This window comes from Sinocyclocheilus anshuiensis, unplaced genomic scaffold (genome assembly GCF_001515605.1).
Source record: "Sinocyclocheilus anshuiensis isolate Anshui unplaced genomic scaffold, SAMN03320099.WGS_v1.1 scaffold1239, whole genome shotgun sequence".
Classification (NCBI taxonomy): domain Eukaryota; kingdom Metazoa; phylum Chordata; class Actinopteri; order Cypriniformes; family Cyprinidae; genus Sinocyclocheilus; species Sinocyclocheilus anshuiensis.
Window position 1 is genome coordinate 678,813 of NW_015540949.1, and position 16,315 is coordinate 695,127.

At 35.2% G+C, this 16,315-nt stretch overlaps 1 protein-coding gene across 1 annotated transcript in view; it reads right to left on the bottom strand.

The window, feature by feature from the left end:
* The window catches only part of npr1b (natriuretic peptide receptor 1b), a 45,418-nt gene that overhangs the window by 20,967 nt on the left and 8,136 nt on the right, over positions 1 to 16,315 (bottom strand). Inside the window, exons 3-5 of the mRNA XM_016488038.1 lie at positions 11,393 to 11,580; positions 9,842 to 9,955; positions 8,065 to 8,200 (exon numbers count right to left, since the gene is read on the bottom strand). Coding sequence (XP_016343524.1) covers positions 8,065 to 8,200; positions 9,842 to 9,955; positions 11,393 to 11,580 — 438 coding nt within the window. The remainder of the gene's footprint in view (positions 1 to 8,064; positions 8,201 to 9,841; positions 9,956 to 11,392; positions 11,581 to 16,315) is intronic.

The following is a 16,315-nucleotide window of genomic DNA, read 5'->3' on the forward strand; positions in this document are numbered from 1 at the left end:
TATATATATATATATATATATATATAGTCACACCCCTGGACCTGTTTTGTTGTGTTTTCTGTCCCTATGTGCTCCCCGTGACCCAGTTTCTCCTTTGTTTGATTGTGTTCATTTGGTTCAGGTGTGTCTCGTCAATTACCCTCATCTGGTATTTAAAGTGTAGTCTGCATGTCCTGTGTTTCCTTTGTCCGGTGACGTCCATGCAATGTACTACGTGTGTGTTCCTGCTTGCCCTGTGTTACCCCTGGTTTTGGATTATTAAAGACTGTTTTTCATATTTTTCCTACGTCTCCACGTTCCTTGACTCCTCACAGTAGTAACCGTGACATTTTTTTTTTTTACTTAACCTAAAATGTTGATGTTAATATAAAAAACATATTTTCATTAAATGTTAAACCTTGATAAAGATGAATATCTATAGAAAACAGCCTAATTTCTGTCTTTTTAACTTTTTGCTTTTATTCATTTTTAACAGTCCTGTGGTAATAAATTAATTTTTAAAAATAAATTAATATGAAGCCGTAAAAGCAAGAATTGCATGCAAGAATTAGAATACAATTAGCAAAATGTTTTTGAACATTTTTTGCAAGTTTTAGATGTAATGTAAATATATAGCCTATGTTACAGTGAAGTATTTCACACCAACTACTGATTTATCTAAATTAATTTATCTATCATTATTTTTAACCTGTGATACATTACCATCACAGGTGAAGAAATAACAATAATCATACAAATGAGAAAAACAAGAAAAGCTACTAAGTTCTAAGAAATAGTTAAAGGTGCATGAAATAATGGGCAGTTGGAAGACATTACTGATTTGATCCATTGAGTCAGTCCCTTTCTGAGTCAGCTGTGCAAACTGGCACAATGTAACTGAAGTATGCACTCAGTCAATAGATCTGAAAAGAATTTCATTATCTTTACAATAAAGAGAATGAATGGTTTTATAAGCGAACTAAAGAAAGTCTACTTCCCCTTTCAAATGTCATATAAAAGGCAGAACAAGTATGTAGAACATTCTGTGCTTCTGTGCTATTCAGTGGCTTCATATAGCTGTAAAACCCTTGTGTGCCCAAGTTTGTAAGTGCAGTCTTTAGGAGACAGGATTACAGGATATAACTGTACTAGCTGGATCAAGAGTAACTTAGTAATTACAATATTTAGGGCAGCTGATGTTACAGATGTCTGAATGAGCGTTTTCATTTTTACAGAGCTCTAATTGCAGTCAGCAGCCAAATAAAGTCTTTCTATTGAAAGTCACACATTCTGCACAGCCTGTGCATATCTTCTGCGAGTGATGTTTTGCTATTACAGCATGAATAAGAATGCTATCTGTAGTTAAAAGAAGCAATGCCCTAAGTCTAAGATATTTTAATAATCTAACATCATAAAACAGCACAGGAATAAAAACAAACAAAAACAATATATCAGGGACACAGGGAGTCCTTCAAAGAACATATAGACATAAATAATGCAGCATTGTATTTCACTCAAAAAAATAATCTTTATAATAACATTGAAAAGAGTTTAAAAATAACCCCAAAAAACATTCACCAATTAGTAATTAGTCAAAGATGTGACTGATAAGATTTAATGGAATTGAGGCAGATGTTGACATGGTTAAATTTTACACGCTGAAACAACTGGTTGCTTTGATTACACAATCAAGATTACTTTAAAGGTAAAGTCTGTAAGATTTTTTATGTCATAATACATTCACTTAACCCAGTATATTAATCACTGACTAGTATGCCATTCATAGGTTTGCCAAAAGTGTACACATTGAGCATCCCCACGTGTTAAAAGTAAATCAGATTTGATTACAGAAGTTCAAGCCAAAATTCAAAGAACTGCCAAAATATTCAGAGATTTAAATAAAAGTAAATACAAGATTGTTTGGGTTTCAGCTGAGACGTCAAACTTGGAGTTTCTTATTGACAGGTAAGCTAAACTCAAGTTGTTTACTGTCAGTTCCTACATAAAATAGTAAGATATTGTAAGGATAAGAATAATCGTAAGTGTCATAAATGTAATAGGATGCTATTGAGTTTTAGTTCATTTATTTGCATCATTATTATGGACAAATTGATTATAATGCTCTGCAAATTCCCTCAGATGTCTAAACCTCTCTCTTCTATATTTTAGAAAGTTCACACACAATGGCTTTAAAGTTACCCAAATTATGGTGACAATTTGAACAGTTACGAAGCTACAAGAATACTTTTTTGCGCAAAGAAAACAAAAATAACTACTTTATTCCACATTTTTATTCCACAGCGCCGCCACACGCTCGCGCCATGGTACTGTCGTGAACGCGCGTCCAAAGTGACGCAGTAGAGATGAAAATGTGGAATAAAGTCGTTGTTTTTGTTTTCTTTGCGCAAAAAAGTATTCTCGTAGCTTCGTAACTTTACTTTAGTTGAACCACTGATGTCACACAGACTACTTTGTCGATCATCTTGGTACTTTTCTGGACCTTGAACGTGGTAGTTACCTTGCTGTCTATGGGAGGGTCAGAGAGCCCTCAGATTTAATCAAAAATATCTTAAATTGTGTTCCGAAGATGAATGAAGGTCTTACGGGTTTGGAACAATTAATGTAATTAATGACGGAATTTTCATTTTTTTGTGAACAAACCCTTTAAGATAAGATTCAAGAAAATTACAAAATAATTTCAACCCAAATTTCAATTAAAAATACTGAATGTTGACGTATTTATTTATTTTGTGACTAGCCGATGCAGCCAGTCGGCCATTATCACAAATCACATATAAATTATTTTTAAACTTCCTTTCTGAAAGTTTCAAATTTTTACTTCACTGATAACTATACTGTTATCAGTTTTATTGTCCAGTTTGTTCCAAATCAAATGTCACAGAAGGACATCAGCAGGAAAAGCTTCCGTGCATGCATGAATGAGTCTGAGTCTGGCTCATGTGGTGGTCTATCCCTTTCAGACCACAAGCTTTGGTCAAACGTCTCCAGAAACACACCTGACTCTGTGCGTGGGTGGGCAAACCAACCATGTAACCTCTTTTTATTTGAAGCAGATACATGGCAACAGGACACCTGCTGATTTTAGAATAATTTGAGGGAAGTCAAATACTGTAGATAAAGCTGCCGTGCATGCATGAATGAGTCTGAGTCTGGCTCATGTGGTGGTCTATCCCTTTCAGACCACAAGCTTTGGTCAAACGTCTCCAGAAACACACCTGACTCTGTGCGTGGGTGGGCAAACCAACCATGTAACCTCTTTTTATTTGAAGCAGATACATGGCAACAGGACACCTGCTGATTTTAGAATAATTTGAGGGAAGTCAAATACTGTAGATTGGGATCAGATATAAAATGGCAGGAGGATGCATGAGTGTATGGTTGGATGATAATAGAAGAAATCTTATAAATGCTTCTAAAATGGCATTTTATGTCTACTGTAATTGGTTTTATATTGTAAAAATAAAAAACATGACACATTTGAGTTAGAGTTCTCAAGAATTGTCGTTTGTATTGCCAGCTTGGATTTGTTTGTTGCACTGAATGCCAAATGCATCCTTTAGCCAACAGACAACGCCAACAAATCTTTTGTTTATACAAATTTCCAATTAACATAAAAGGGAACTTTGACTTGTAATTATTTATATTTATCATGCACAGTTTGTGTCTAAAAGAGGACAACTTCCAAGGCTCTTTGTCTCTAAAAGACATTATTTAAGATTTTCAACCAAGACACAGACAAACTCTTTACTAAACTTTAGTCTAGTTCACAAATGTGTTTTTAATTACAGTAGTAATCAAGAAATAGTGTAGAATTCTTCTAGATTTAAATAAAAAGACATCGTAATTTCAATGTTGTGTCAGAGTTTTAGTCCCCACTGTGCAAATGCATGTTTAATGGACAATGTTTGTTAGTCTAAATAAATGGGTAAAATTGCTGGTTGATCTGTAAGTAAAGAATATATTTGCGCAATATTTCATGGAACTAGCTGTAAATGAGCACAATCATGCATTGAATTGTGAAATGCTAAAAAAAAAAAAAAAAAACTGTTGACAGTGTTGACAGGCAAGGTGCTCTGTATGAAGGATGTGATATGACAAGGAAAAATGAACACATGACTAATGAAAACTTAATTGTGAAAAAGGAACCTTGGGGCTCCATGTCCTTTAGACATTCTCAGGGAAACAGCTCAAGAAGAGAGAATGAGTTATGAGAAGCAGGGAGGGGAGAGGAACAGGTGGAAGGACAGAGATACGACAGATGCATGAATGAAAGGCACAATATGGAGACAGAGCAAGAGAGAGAGAACATCTGTACTTAGTTGGTTAGAGTTACTAGGAAGCAATAAAGCTGCCAAAAGCCATATGAACTATAAATTAAGAAATAAATAAGTAAATTCATGAACAAATGAGTCTGGGTAAAGTTTTGTGAGAGAGAAGACAGAAAACAGACTAGCATGTTGTCTCTAATGCACACTGAACTGAAATGATCATATAATTAAACATCAGATTATTACAGGACTATAGTCCACGGCAATCCTTCAACAGGATTCGTCAATCGAGGGCCATTCACACAAGTGATTAATTGCAGTTTTTTTCAGTTATTTTTACTTCATATTCTCATTCATCTCTACACATGCATCTTTGGATGTACACTTATATAAGAGCTTACACTTACAAAAGGATACACTGTATAAAGGCAACACTTTCTGTAAACACAATAAATTAGTGCAAAGGCATAGTCAGCCTACAGTATGCAAACTAGCTGTAGGATATCACATGAAGGTTTTGCATGAACCAAGGTTGTAATTAATTGATATATATTTTTGCTTGAAGTGTGTCTGTGTGGGTGTCTGCGCATGTGCGACCATGTTTCTTTTTCTGAACCTTAGACCTTACAGAAGTCACGTCATAATTCTGGACAGTGCGTCACCAGATCAGTCTCTGCACATAGCTGTTTGTTGTGGGTCTGTAATGCCAGACTTTCTGCTGCAGGGCATATTATTACATATTCTGTTTAATTGATAGAAACCAAACTGGACCTGGCACAGACAAAGGCCTGTTTCTCTTTCTCTTAATGAGTAATTAAGCTGCGATGTTCACAAGACCTGAAGGGTAAGGGTTATTTTAAGTACATCCCAGAAATAATGTAATAATTGCTTTTCCTATTATAATGACATAAAAGCGAAAAACAAAAGATATATAGAAGAGATAAGGCACATATACAAAAGGCATAATTAAAACATACTGGGAAAGAAACAATTAAAAATTAGCATGCAACACACACAAACATCTTTTAAATTTAAAAAATTCACATTTTTACTCTATTGAGGTGACCTGGAAAAGCAACACATGGGGGAAACTGCACTGTACAAAAAAACATGCATAAAATGTGACAAATCAAAGCTGAAAAATTTAGTGAGAGGAAAAAATTAGCAAATGTGATTTTTTTTTCTTACACATAGCAGAAAATCTTAATAACATAGCAAATAAACTCATGAAATCACTTTGCCCTTCAGAGTTTCCGCACTGATGTTTTTTTTTGTTTTATATCACTGAGCTGAACACAGAAAATACCAAGCTTAACCAAATCCATGCATAACACAACCTGACCACCGTGAGAAGATAAAAAGAATCTGCTTATGATGAACTGAGCAATTATCTTTTTTACAAAGCCTGACCTTCAGCCAGGAACATTAACATAACTCTTCATAATTATCAGTAATCCCTATTGATCAGAATATTAGACCAGAGAGACATTTGTGCAGCATGTGACCTCTACAGAAGAGAGCAGAAAAGGCAACACATACACTTCTGTCTTTGGTGGCCATTAATCGAGACAGTCCCATGTTGCTTTTGAGAGCTTTTTAAACCTTATTAAAATGAATCAGCATCACATAACACATTATCAGCACTGAACTGAAAAAATATAGAAGTAGAAAGAGATGTGGTCCTGCCAGTGATAAAAGATCATCATCATGATGTTATTACTTCTTACTCAAACAGCACTGGAGCAAGGTAAAAAAAGATTTAATTAAAAAAATTACATTACTTTTGGAATTTTTGTAGTTAGGAATATTATTAATATACTATTATATTATGTTAATAAGATTATTTCTATCATGACAACTCTTAAGATTTTAGCATCATAATAGGTATGACAGTGTTAATGAATTTGGTCTTGGCGGAATAGATCTGCTACGCTGCTGCTGATGAATTGCTGCTGCTGTTGGTTATTCCTGTTGTTGTAGATTATTGCTGTTGCTGCAAAGCAGGTACAGGAACTTGCTACACTACCAATACATATGCTGATATGGTGCTATGAGTATTTAAGACATACTGCTGCTGCACAAATAGCATATATAATAACCCGTAGCAGGTGGATCTGGGGAAGGTGGAGGGTTTCAGAGTAACTCTGAATGCGCGTTACAAACTGCTCTAGTAAATATTAGCCAGCCAATTAAATGTAAAGCAGTAAGCTCATTGGCTGCGTATGCAAAATTAACCAATCAGCTTGTGCCAAGTAGTTTAACGCTATGAATATCATCAATTTATGTTAACGGCCCATCAGCCTGCCCTATCTAGAGTTTCATGACAGAACTTGAAATTTATTTAATTGTGATGCGATCTGGGAAAACCCGTCGGATGTCGCACTGGGACGTTTTCAGGAAAAATAGGTCAAATGTCATTTTTTTTGTAAAAATTAGGTTTTCTTTCAATCATTATTCTATAACATCTTGTCTATCATCTCTGAAAATATCTTGGCAAAATGTACTTGTTTAGTGCAGAAAAATAGCGATTTATTGCAGCAAGCAGAAAAGACTGTGTCTTTCTCTTATGTTAAGAACGCACTGCGGAGATGCTTTCTCTTAACACCACAAAAACAGTTAACCTATCAAAATAAACCACGTAACATATATAATAAAGGTGTATCAATGCACATTTCCCGCCAGTCCTGTGTAAACTACGGCATGCAAAGTTTTTTTTTTTTTTTTTTAATATTGTGAGATGGCGGAGCGCAAGAGAACAACACAGTCTGAAGTAGCTGCTCATCTTGCTCGTCTCAATCTGCTCAATCTTGGTGATGTCAGTGTAGCCCTAAACGATGCTATAATGGACTATTTCACATCCAGAGATGAAGGATCGGATGATGAAGTTACTAAAGAAGAAGAGTCCGATGACAGTCTGTTATATACACAGGTGCGCGAACAGTTGCGCTGCGCTCGCTTTTCTAAATGTAAACTAAGGTACACTATTTGTGCTATCTAAACATACAAGGGGTGATCAAAAGTTCAGAGACTATGCCCATGATAAACAACGGAAAACCGTCCTCTTCAGGGTAGCGTTAGTCTGTTTGTGTAATTATGCAGTATAGCGCTCCTGACAGACAACTCTCGTTCTTAAAGGGCCCCCAGCACCATTTTCATATCGCTATGCATTACTTTCATTTAGTTCAAATGGTGACAGCATGAACTAAAACTACAAGTTTAGAACACAAAACTACAAGTTACAACCCCAAACTGTGTCTGGTTATGTATTAAGTCCAGCAGTAAATCCAGAGTAGAACAGGATAAGAATTGGAGCCTGCACGCTGTAATCTGTGATGTTTTATGAACAGAGACAGGTATATACACTTAATGTTCAAATGTTTGCAAGTGTTCTGTGTTCCTTGGGGTCATTTTGAATCTTTTACATCATGTACAGTGACTAAAATAAGTCTTTTACCACAGTAAAGTGACTTTTACTTGTGATACTTGACTGTTGTGTTTCTATTTTCATTGCCTCACTTTAAACTCATTTTTCTCAAAATTCCATTCCTGAAAATCAAAGCTATCAGCCAACTTCAGAGAGCCATAACTTTTGTAACATTCAAGCTATGGACAAAATAAAAACAGTTTTGTAAAGGGTTTGAACATTGTAAAAAAGGAAAAAAATTTCACCATGTTCACAATTTAATTTACTTTATATAAAAGGTTATGGATTTGTCTTTCATAGTTTGTTTTCTATGAAAGACAACTATTTAGCTCATGTTCTGGATTTTGGGTTTCAGTTAGATCATGTGCTCACCATAATAAATTCGGTTCCACATTCTCTTTGTGACAGACTCTCCTGAAGGTCGACCATGTTCTTCTGCAAGACTCTCATTTAGAGCACTGCAGTACAGCATCAGACCATCATAGAAACCACCTGAGATGATGTTCATCTGAAAGAATCAAATACACAAATGAATACAAAAATGAGCAAATTCATAATCATAACTAGGCTGGTCCTGATGGACGTGTTAGATTGATTTTCTTTACACAAATCCTACTTAGGATGTTATTATTCTGTTGATTTTTTAAATATACCTGATCTGATCTGAATCCTTCATCAAATATTTGCCACAAATGAAAAATGAAAGTCAGACTGCGTGAGGCACAGGGTAAAGTGCTTCATCTCTTAATCTTCTCTCCCGATCCATTCTGACCATTTTACCCCCGCAGAGATCCATTTGCATGCAAATGAACAGAACTGATGAGGGATTTGCTTTTTTAAGGCACAGTCATTGGAAAAGAGTTTTTCTCTTCATATTTCGCTTCACTCAAGCCCCCTGTCACTTTCTACATGTGAAATGGAACCCAGAAAAACACTTAAAGATGATCTGAGACTCAGGCCTCTCGATTAGAATCCACGCTGAGGGGAAAATCCACAAAGCCTCAGATAAATTAAGACAGATGTGCTCAAATGGCTTGTTTGTCTGATAGAGAACAGTGATAAACATACAGAGTGTTCTTCTCAGAAGCACACCCGATCTTAAATGGCTCAACAAGCCCTGTTTTCTCTCACGTGTCTATGTGAATGTGTTTTTATGTGCGTTGTTTTGAGATGCACTGTGAAATAAAGGTGAAGATCCTGAATTGAACTAAATTACCTCTCTACATGCATCTTATACTGTATGTTCCCTACTCTATTAAATTCAATTAGCAGAACCCACATTAACAGAAAAAAACTACAAACATATTTTCCTACATTAAAATGCATGAACTTTAGTCTTCTGATGGACGCTGTGAAGCTTAAATTTGTTTGACCAGAAATTTGCATGTGTACGTCACATTAATTTCATATTCTGGGCCTCACACATTCATAGAGATATATAATTACATTCAACCTTTACCGATGCAGCACGATTTTTGAAGAAAGAGCAAAAGTGCATTATAGCCTGTTTCTTTGTGCATTATTAAGTGAATAGAGGACTATTATGGGGAAGTCGTGGCCTAATGGTTAGAGAGTCGGACTCATAACCCAAAGGTTGTGGGTTCGAGTCTCGTACCAGCAGGGATTGTAGGTGGGGGGAGTGAATGTACAGCGTTCTCTCCCACCTTCAATACCACGACTGAGGTGCCCTTGAGCAAGGCACCGAATCCCCAACTGCTCCCCGGGCGCCGCAGCAGAAATGGCTGCCCACTGCTCCGGGTGTGTGTTCACGGTTTGTGTGTTCACTGCTGTGTGTGTGCACTTTGGATGGGTAAATGCAGAGCACTAATTCCGAGTATGGGTCACCATACTTGGCCACATGTCACGTCACTTTCACTTTCACTTTATTACAGAAAAAGCTGTAAACACACATAATGCATTTTGACTGAAAAAAACATTAATTTAATCATTGTGCGTCCCTTTAAGCTCTTTATGAGAGAACCCTGGCTGTAATAAAGGCACATAGAGTTTCTAGCAAGATAGAAATAAATAACAATTTCAAGGGAAGAGAAAAGATGGAGAGCACAGTAGAGTCTTGGTAGAAAGGTTTTTAATACAAAACTAAAAATAAAATGAAAACGATATATCACTTCACAATGATCTCTCTTACCAAAGAATCCTCCACTGTGAAGTTGAACATCCGTTTGGCATCCGATTTTAGATCACTGACAAACTCCTTGTACTCCAGATTCTGTGGCTCTAGGTAGGTCAGAATCTTCACACTCTGAAAAATAGACAAAAAATATACAATTTGTCCTAAGAGGAAACTGTTTTAATATTTAATATTAAATATTAATATTTTTCAACAGTCATTATTCCAGTCTTCAGTGTCACATGATCCTTCCGAAATCATTCTAAGATGCTAATTTGGTGCTCAAGAAACATTTTATTTTCAGCTATGCTGAAAACACCTGTGCTACATAGCTTAATATGCTTGTGTAAACCATAATTTTTTCAGAATTATTTCATGAAAAAAAAAAAAAAGAACAGCATTTTTTTGTAAAAATGTAAATGTCTTTAACGGTCTTAAACTTCACTCCTTTAACTGTCACTTTTGATCATTTTAAAACTTACTGGTGCTTGAACTTTTGATGGGTAGTGTATATTGTAAAATACATAAAATATTTTTCACTTACATAAAGTGTTCAAATCTACTTTCTAATGCCCATCTTGTTGGTCAGTTCTGAGTGTTAAATTGTGGAAAATGCAACAGACTACCACAATCTGACTGGGACTCTAAAACATTCCTTAAAACTGTGATTCAGACACCTGAATCAGCTCTTTAAAATACTGAAAATATGCTTGACTGCATGGTGCATTTGGATAAATGCCTGGTTATAATGCTCTTCTCCATCATTTGATGAATAACTGCTGACTAACATCACATTAACAGACAAATCGTAATCAGATGAACTGCTAATATTCATAAAATCCTATCAACAAACAGTTAACACCTTCTTTTCCTGACAGACTGAAGTATTTCTCTTATAATTCCCAATTTAAATAGGAACAGTTTGTTAATTTGGTCAGGTAGTAAAATTAAGAAAAAGCATAATTATTCAATATACTGCATGTTGTGTGCAAACATAATCTACCAAAGCTAAGCTCCAATGAGCGTCAACATGTCCTGAATCTAACAGGACGTGCGTGGGTTCATCAGCAGGGTACTGAGTGTTGGAGTTCAGACTGTTTCTTACGCTCTGCACAGAAACTCTTCCACTCTCAAAACAGGCGGCTGTTATCACAGTAGGAGCTGGTGACTGCAGTTCTGTGACACCAACCAAAGCCAGAGTGACCTGCAGCGCATTTGATATGAATATGGCTCAGATTTTGAGCCCCCTGAGGCATAACAGTGATTGTTTTGTGTTTGAGGGCGTTTAAATTAAACACGTTGTTATTATGTCAGCAGATACACTAAAAGCAAGGCTTTTGTTAAGTGACAAGACAACAATTCTGATAAAAAGCTTCATAAAGATCCATAACTGTCTCTCTCCTCCTCCATCACCATCATAATCATTATCATCTCAAATTGAAACATTTTACTGAAAAAAAATAATATACTTATTGACTGAAACTAAAAATGATTGTCTCCTGAAATTGCATCTCCTAATCTCTATTTGTCCATCATTTTCTCTCATGTTTTATGAAAGGCTTTAATCACCTGGAAGGCCTCCTTTGCAAAGACATCATCTGTGTCTCCTCTGGCCCACGGCTGAGAAGGCCTGGACTCCAAACTGCGTCCAAAGATGTCAATGTAGAAGAAGACATATTCCTCCTTAGGGAGACCTGCCCTGTGGAAGTGCACCATTAACTGCCGGAAAATATCCGGAGAACAGCATACAAACACCACTGTAATGAGAAAGAGAGAGAGAAAAAAGGATATCGACATGAGAAAACTTTAGCCTCTTCATCATTCATATTTGCCTTTACTTTATATGAGATAGAGACTCAAATATAGCATTTTTTGCACTCCCATTACTTTTACCAGAAATGACTTGGCAATCAATACCATAATGCCATTACCTCAGTGTCAATTTAACACATCCAGACAGGAATTAGCACGTGTGTGCATTTTTCTTCATGCGTGTAAATGTGTCTGTATGGTGCATTAATGCATTTATGGCGCTGAATGTGTCTGGACTGTCTGTTCTATGCTTTTAGCTTCACACGTCATACTGTACATGTTTTTCATGATTCATCCACACTGCATAATATTGTTTTCCTAAGCAATATTTTTGCCTTGTTTTCCAGTGATAAAAATATCCTCAAAATATACATTTATTTACACATGTATACATACATTTATTTGCAAGATAAATTTACATTTATGCAAAATTGCATGAAATACTAAGACTTGTTTTCAGGTAATATATATTTAAATTAACTTTTACATTTATTTTATTTTTTTGTGAGGTTTTTGTTTAAAAAAAAAAAAGCTAATGGGATTGGTCAATATAATATATTTATTCTGAGAATAAAATATATTCTCTGAAAATATCTTAATATCTTATGCAGTGTTGCTTTTCAAGAAAACTTATCTTGTTTAAAAGATGTTTAGATGTTTGTATTGGAAAATGAGAGCGAAATACTGATAAAGAAAATTAGTTTTGCAGTGTAAATATAACCAGCAGAAACATTCTCATTGTTATTGAGTTAAACAGGATGTTTCATAAGAATGATAAGGAATAGGTTTTATATTAAATGGCTGTTAAGCTTCTCCTCAAAATTTCTGATAATAAAAACACAAGCAAGAGAAGGAACCACCTACAAGAAGAGAAAGAAATCTGGACAAGAAAACAAAATGCTTCATTAACTCTGATCAAATGAGTGAAGTGATCACAGGGACAGCAAGAGAAAGCAATAGAACTTGACTCCAGACCAGACAGTCATTTGCCAAGTGAGGGTAATTGCAGGAGACCTATTCTAACAGCTACGTGTGTGTGTGTGTGTGTGTGTGTGTGTCTGCTGCTCAGTGACACAATGTGATTTCAATACGTGGATAATAATGAACACAAGCTGAGAGATAGATTTAGAATTTTAGAAGAGTTCTGTAAATGAACATCTACAGCGGGTAAAATAAGTATTGAACGCGTGACCATTTTTACATTTACATTACATTTACATTTAGGAGACGTTTTTATCCAAAGCAGCTTACAAATGAGGACAATGGAAGCAATCAAAATCAACAAAGGAGCAATGATACGCAAGTGCTATAACAAGTCTCAGTTAGCTTAACGCAGTACAAGTAGCAAGGTTTTTTTAATTATATAATAAATAAAAAGAAAACAGATAGAATAGAAAAAGAAAAGAGCAAGCTAGTGTTAGGCCTTTTTTGCTTTTGTTAATTGTATAATAAATAAAAAAAAAGAAAAGGAATAGATAGAATAGAAAAAGAATAGAGAAGCTAGTGTTAGTTTTTTTTTTTTAAGAAAAACAAGCAGTTAGTAAATGAACAGAATGCAAGTCTAAAAGCGGCAAGTACTTTTTTTTAAAGAACAGAATTAGAATTTTTCTCAGTAAATATATTTCTAAAGGTGCTGTTGACTTGAAATCAGACAATTGAGCTGTTGGCATTTAGCGAGCACTGAGGGCGGGAATATTATCAATCCATCTGAGACTTTAAAGGAGTCATAAACTAAGAAACCAAAATTCCCTTGATCGTTTCATATATAAGAGGTCATTGTACTATGAAAACATCCTGTAAGTTTCAGATCTCAAAACTTTCTCGTCAGTCTAAAAACAATTTATATTGAAGCCAATCTGCCAAAATGACAGCTTGTGGAATGTGCCACTCTGTAATAGTGTGGATGGATAAACTCCACCACCGCAGAAGAAGATCGACATAGCTATCTGTTTAGCCCCACCCACCGATTCACGCACGTAGTGTTTACTAGAGATGCAAACGATAGAGATGCTCTGAAGACAAGAAGACGCTGTGCAGTACCAAGTTGTGGAAAAACAGTTTGCATTGCCTTCCTTCTTATCCCAACATTAGGAAAGACTGAATAAAGTTTATTTTTAATGAAGTGCCAGACCGTGTCAGTAAGAGTCTTTTGAGTGAGTCAAAAAGTCTTTTGTTCACTTCATTTTACCGCGGATTCGTTTACAAACAAGGCAGTGAAGGCACAATTCAATGCGGGATTTTCAAAATGATTGAAACTAAAAGAGGATGCTGTGCTGACTATATTGGATCCAACAGCAATGTCGCAACACTGTGCAACTGTTTTTAACATGTGATCACTATTGCTTTGTATGTTAAACAGACTATGGATTGTACATTCAGAAGTAGCCTAAACGTCCACTGCTATGATTGGCTTGTGTATGTCTACTACATCCTTCACAGTTGGAAGCTGCTGTGATTTAGGTTAAAAACACATAAATATTCAGTACATAATATCAAACAAGATATGTACCAACCAGCAGAGTTTTTTGTCCATACAATAGAAGTCAATGTGCTCCAATGTACCCAACATTCTTCGAAATATCTTCTTCTGTGTCACGCAAAAGAAAGTCACACAGGTTTGGAAAAACATGAAGCAACAACAGAATTTAGTTTTTTTTTTGTGTAAACTACTCTTTTAATGTAGTTAAGATGGTTTTTGGAACATGGTTTCTGGTTAACAAGCTACTTAGACTAGCTAATGACTAGATTGTTAAAGGGGTCATATGATGCAATTTAAATTTTTCCTTTCTCTTTGGAGTGTTACAAGCTCTTGGTGCATAAAGAAGATCTGTAAAGTTGCAAAGACTAAAGTCTCAAATCCAAAGATATTCTTTATAAAAGTTAAGAGTCAACCACGCCTACCTAAAACGGCTCGTTCTAACACGCCGTTTATAGAGGAGAAACAATAATGTACAGTATGTGGAAAATAATGTGTTTTTTGAACCTTAAACTGCATAAACACATTTCATTACACCAAATAGACAAAATAATGTTCTTTTTAGCAACATCATATGACCCCTTTAAAAAAAGCATATACCAAGTATGAGTTTGAGTAACACCGGTTAAATACCGTATACATATTAAAATCTGATTGAAACTGTGTGGCACTACATTTTGGATGTTACCCTCTCACTCCATCAGAATAAAATACTTATGGACAGAGATTTTTCAGTCTGCAGGCTACTAAAGTAACACACAACTGTGAAGTAAAACAGGAAATATAAAAAGTCTTACTGTGAGTGAGTCAGAGGTTCAGTTCTTTGTGTCTGAAATCAATGCTGAACTACCATAGAACCAGACCTTTACATCTGCCCACATGACTTTTGCCATGACAAAACCCAGCTATCACTCTGACAAGAACGAAAGAAATAGAAAGAATGAAGAAACAACTAGGATGCGCAAAATGCAGGCTCAATAATATCAAACTGCATAATTTGTGCACTTTTCTGATGCCAACGATGCTAATTTAATCAGGGTTTCTGATTTCCCCAGTTCATAACAGATCAGGACCCACAAGAATGACTACATCGACTTCATTTTTGCTATGATTATGAAGGCATGTCCATAGGATAAATGCAATTTTGTTTGGGAAAGGAGTACATCAGGTGTGAGAAGCAACCTGTCATTGAGATAAAACAGTCCATTACACACTCAAATGCACATCATTATCAGATAACGCCCTTGAGAGAGGGCTTCACAGATATCCAACCTAAGGGGGGGAAACTATTTCCAACGCTGTTAAACATTAACTAGCACTGAGCAAATGAGTTCTTTGCTTTTCTCAGATGCACACGTAGCATTCCTGAACTAGAGTTCAATTTACAAATAGAACTAGTAGGTTGCTTTGGTAAGAAAGTGTCCACTAAAAATATACTGTGAATGAGTAGTTGACATTACTTCTGAAGCAGCATGACATCTTATACTTAATATAAACCACTTTTTAAAAAAAAACAACAGACCTCAAATTAATTGAGGATAGGACATTTTAAATATTCATTTGTCACACCACAACTATTTAAAGCTACACTCAGCATGTTCAGCTGGTCATGTGATCTCAATACACTATGTCCATCCCCAAGAGATGACCCACTTCTTTATTTTTATTTTTTAACATTTTTATTTGACTGATATAATTGTTCTTGTGTGTGTACTTGATTTTTACTAGTATTATTCATTCCTTTATATGTACTTTTTTCATTATTACACCATTATGTGAAATTGGAAAAAAACTATGATTAAAAATGGAGAAACTTAAAATAAAATAAAAAAACAAAAACAAACTTTAATTCAACTGGGCTCCTTTTAGAAATTTTTGATCATACTTGCATATAATTAGTAAAAATGTGTGTTTGCTACCTGCTGATTATGTGCCAAAAAAGGCTAGTTTACTGTTGATTTGGTCATAAAACAAATGTGTCCAAATATTTTGAATTTTTAAATGCTCCTATACCAATTGCTTACATACATTTTAACTTTAATCTTGATCTTACAAAAAAAAACATGCTATACTTGTTGACTAGCCAAATTAATATAACATTTTTTAATTAAACTTTATAAACATGGGCTCCTATTCTTATGAGAAAAAAAAAAGGCTGAGAAAAGAAAAATCCTAAGTTGTACATATATATATATATATATATA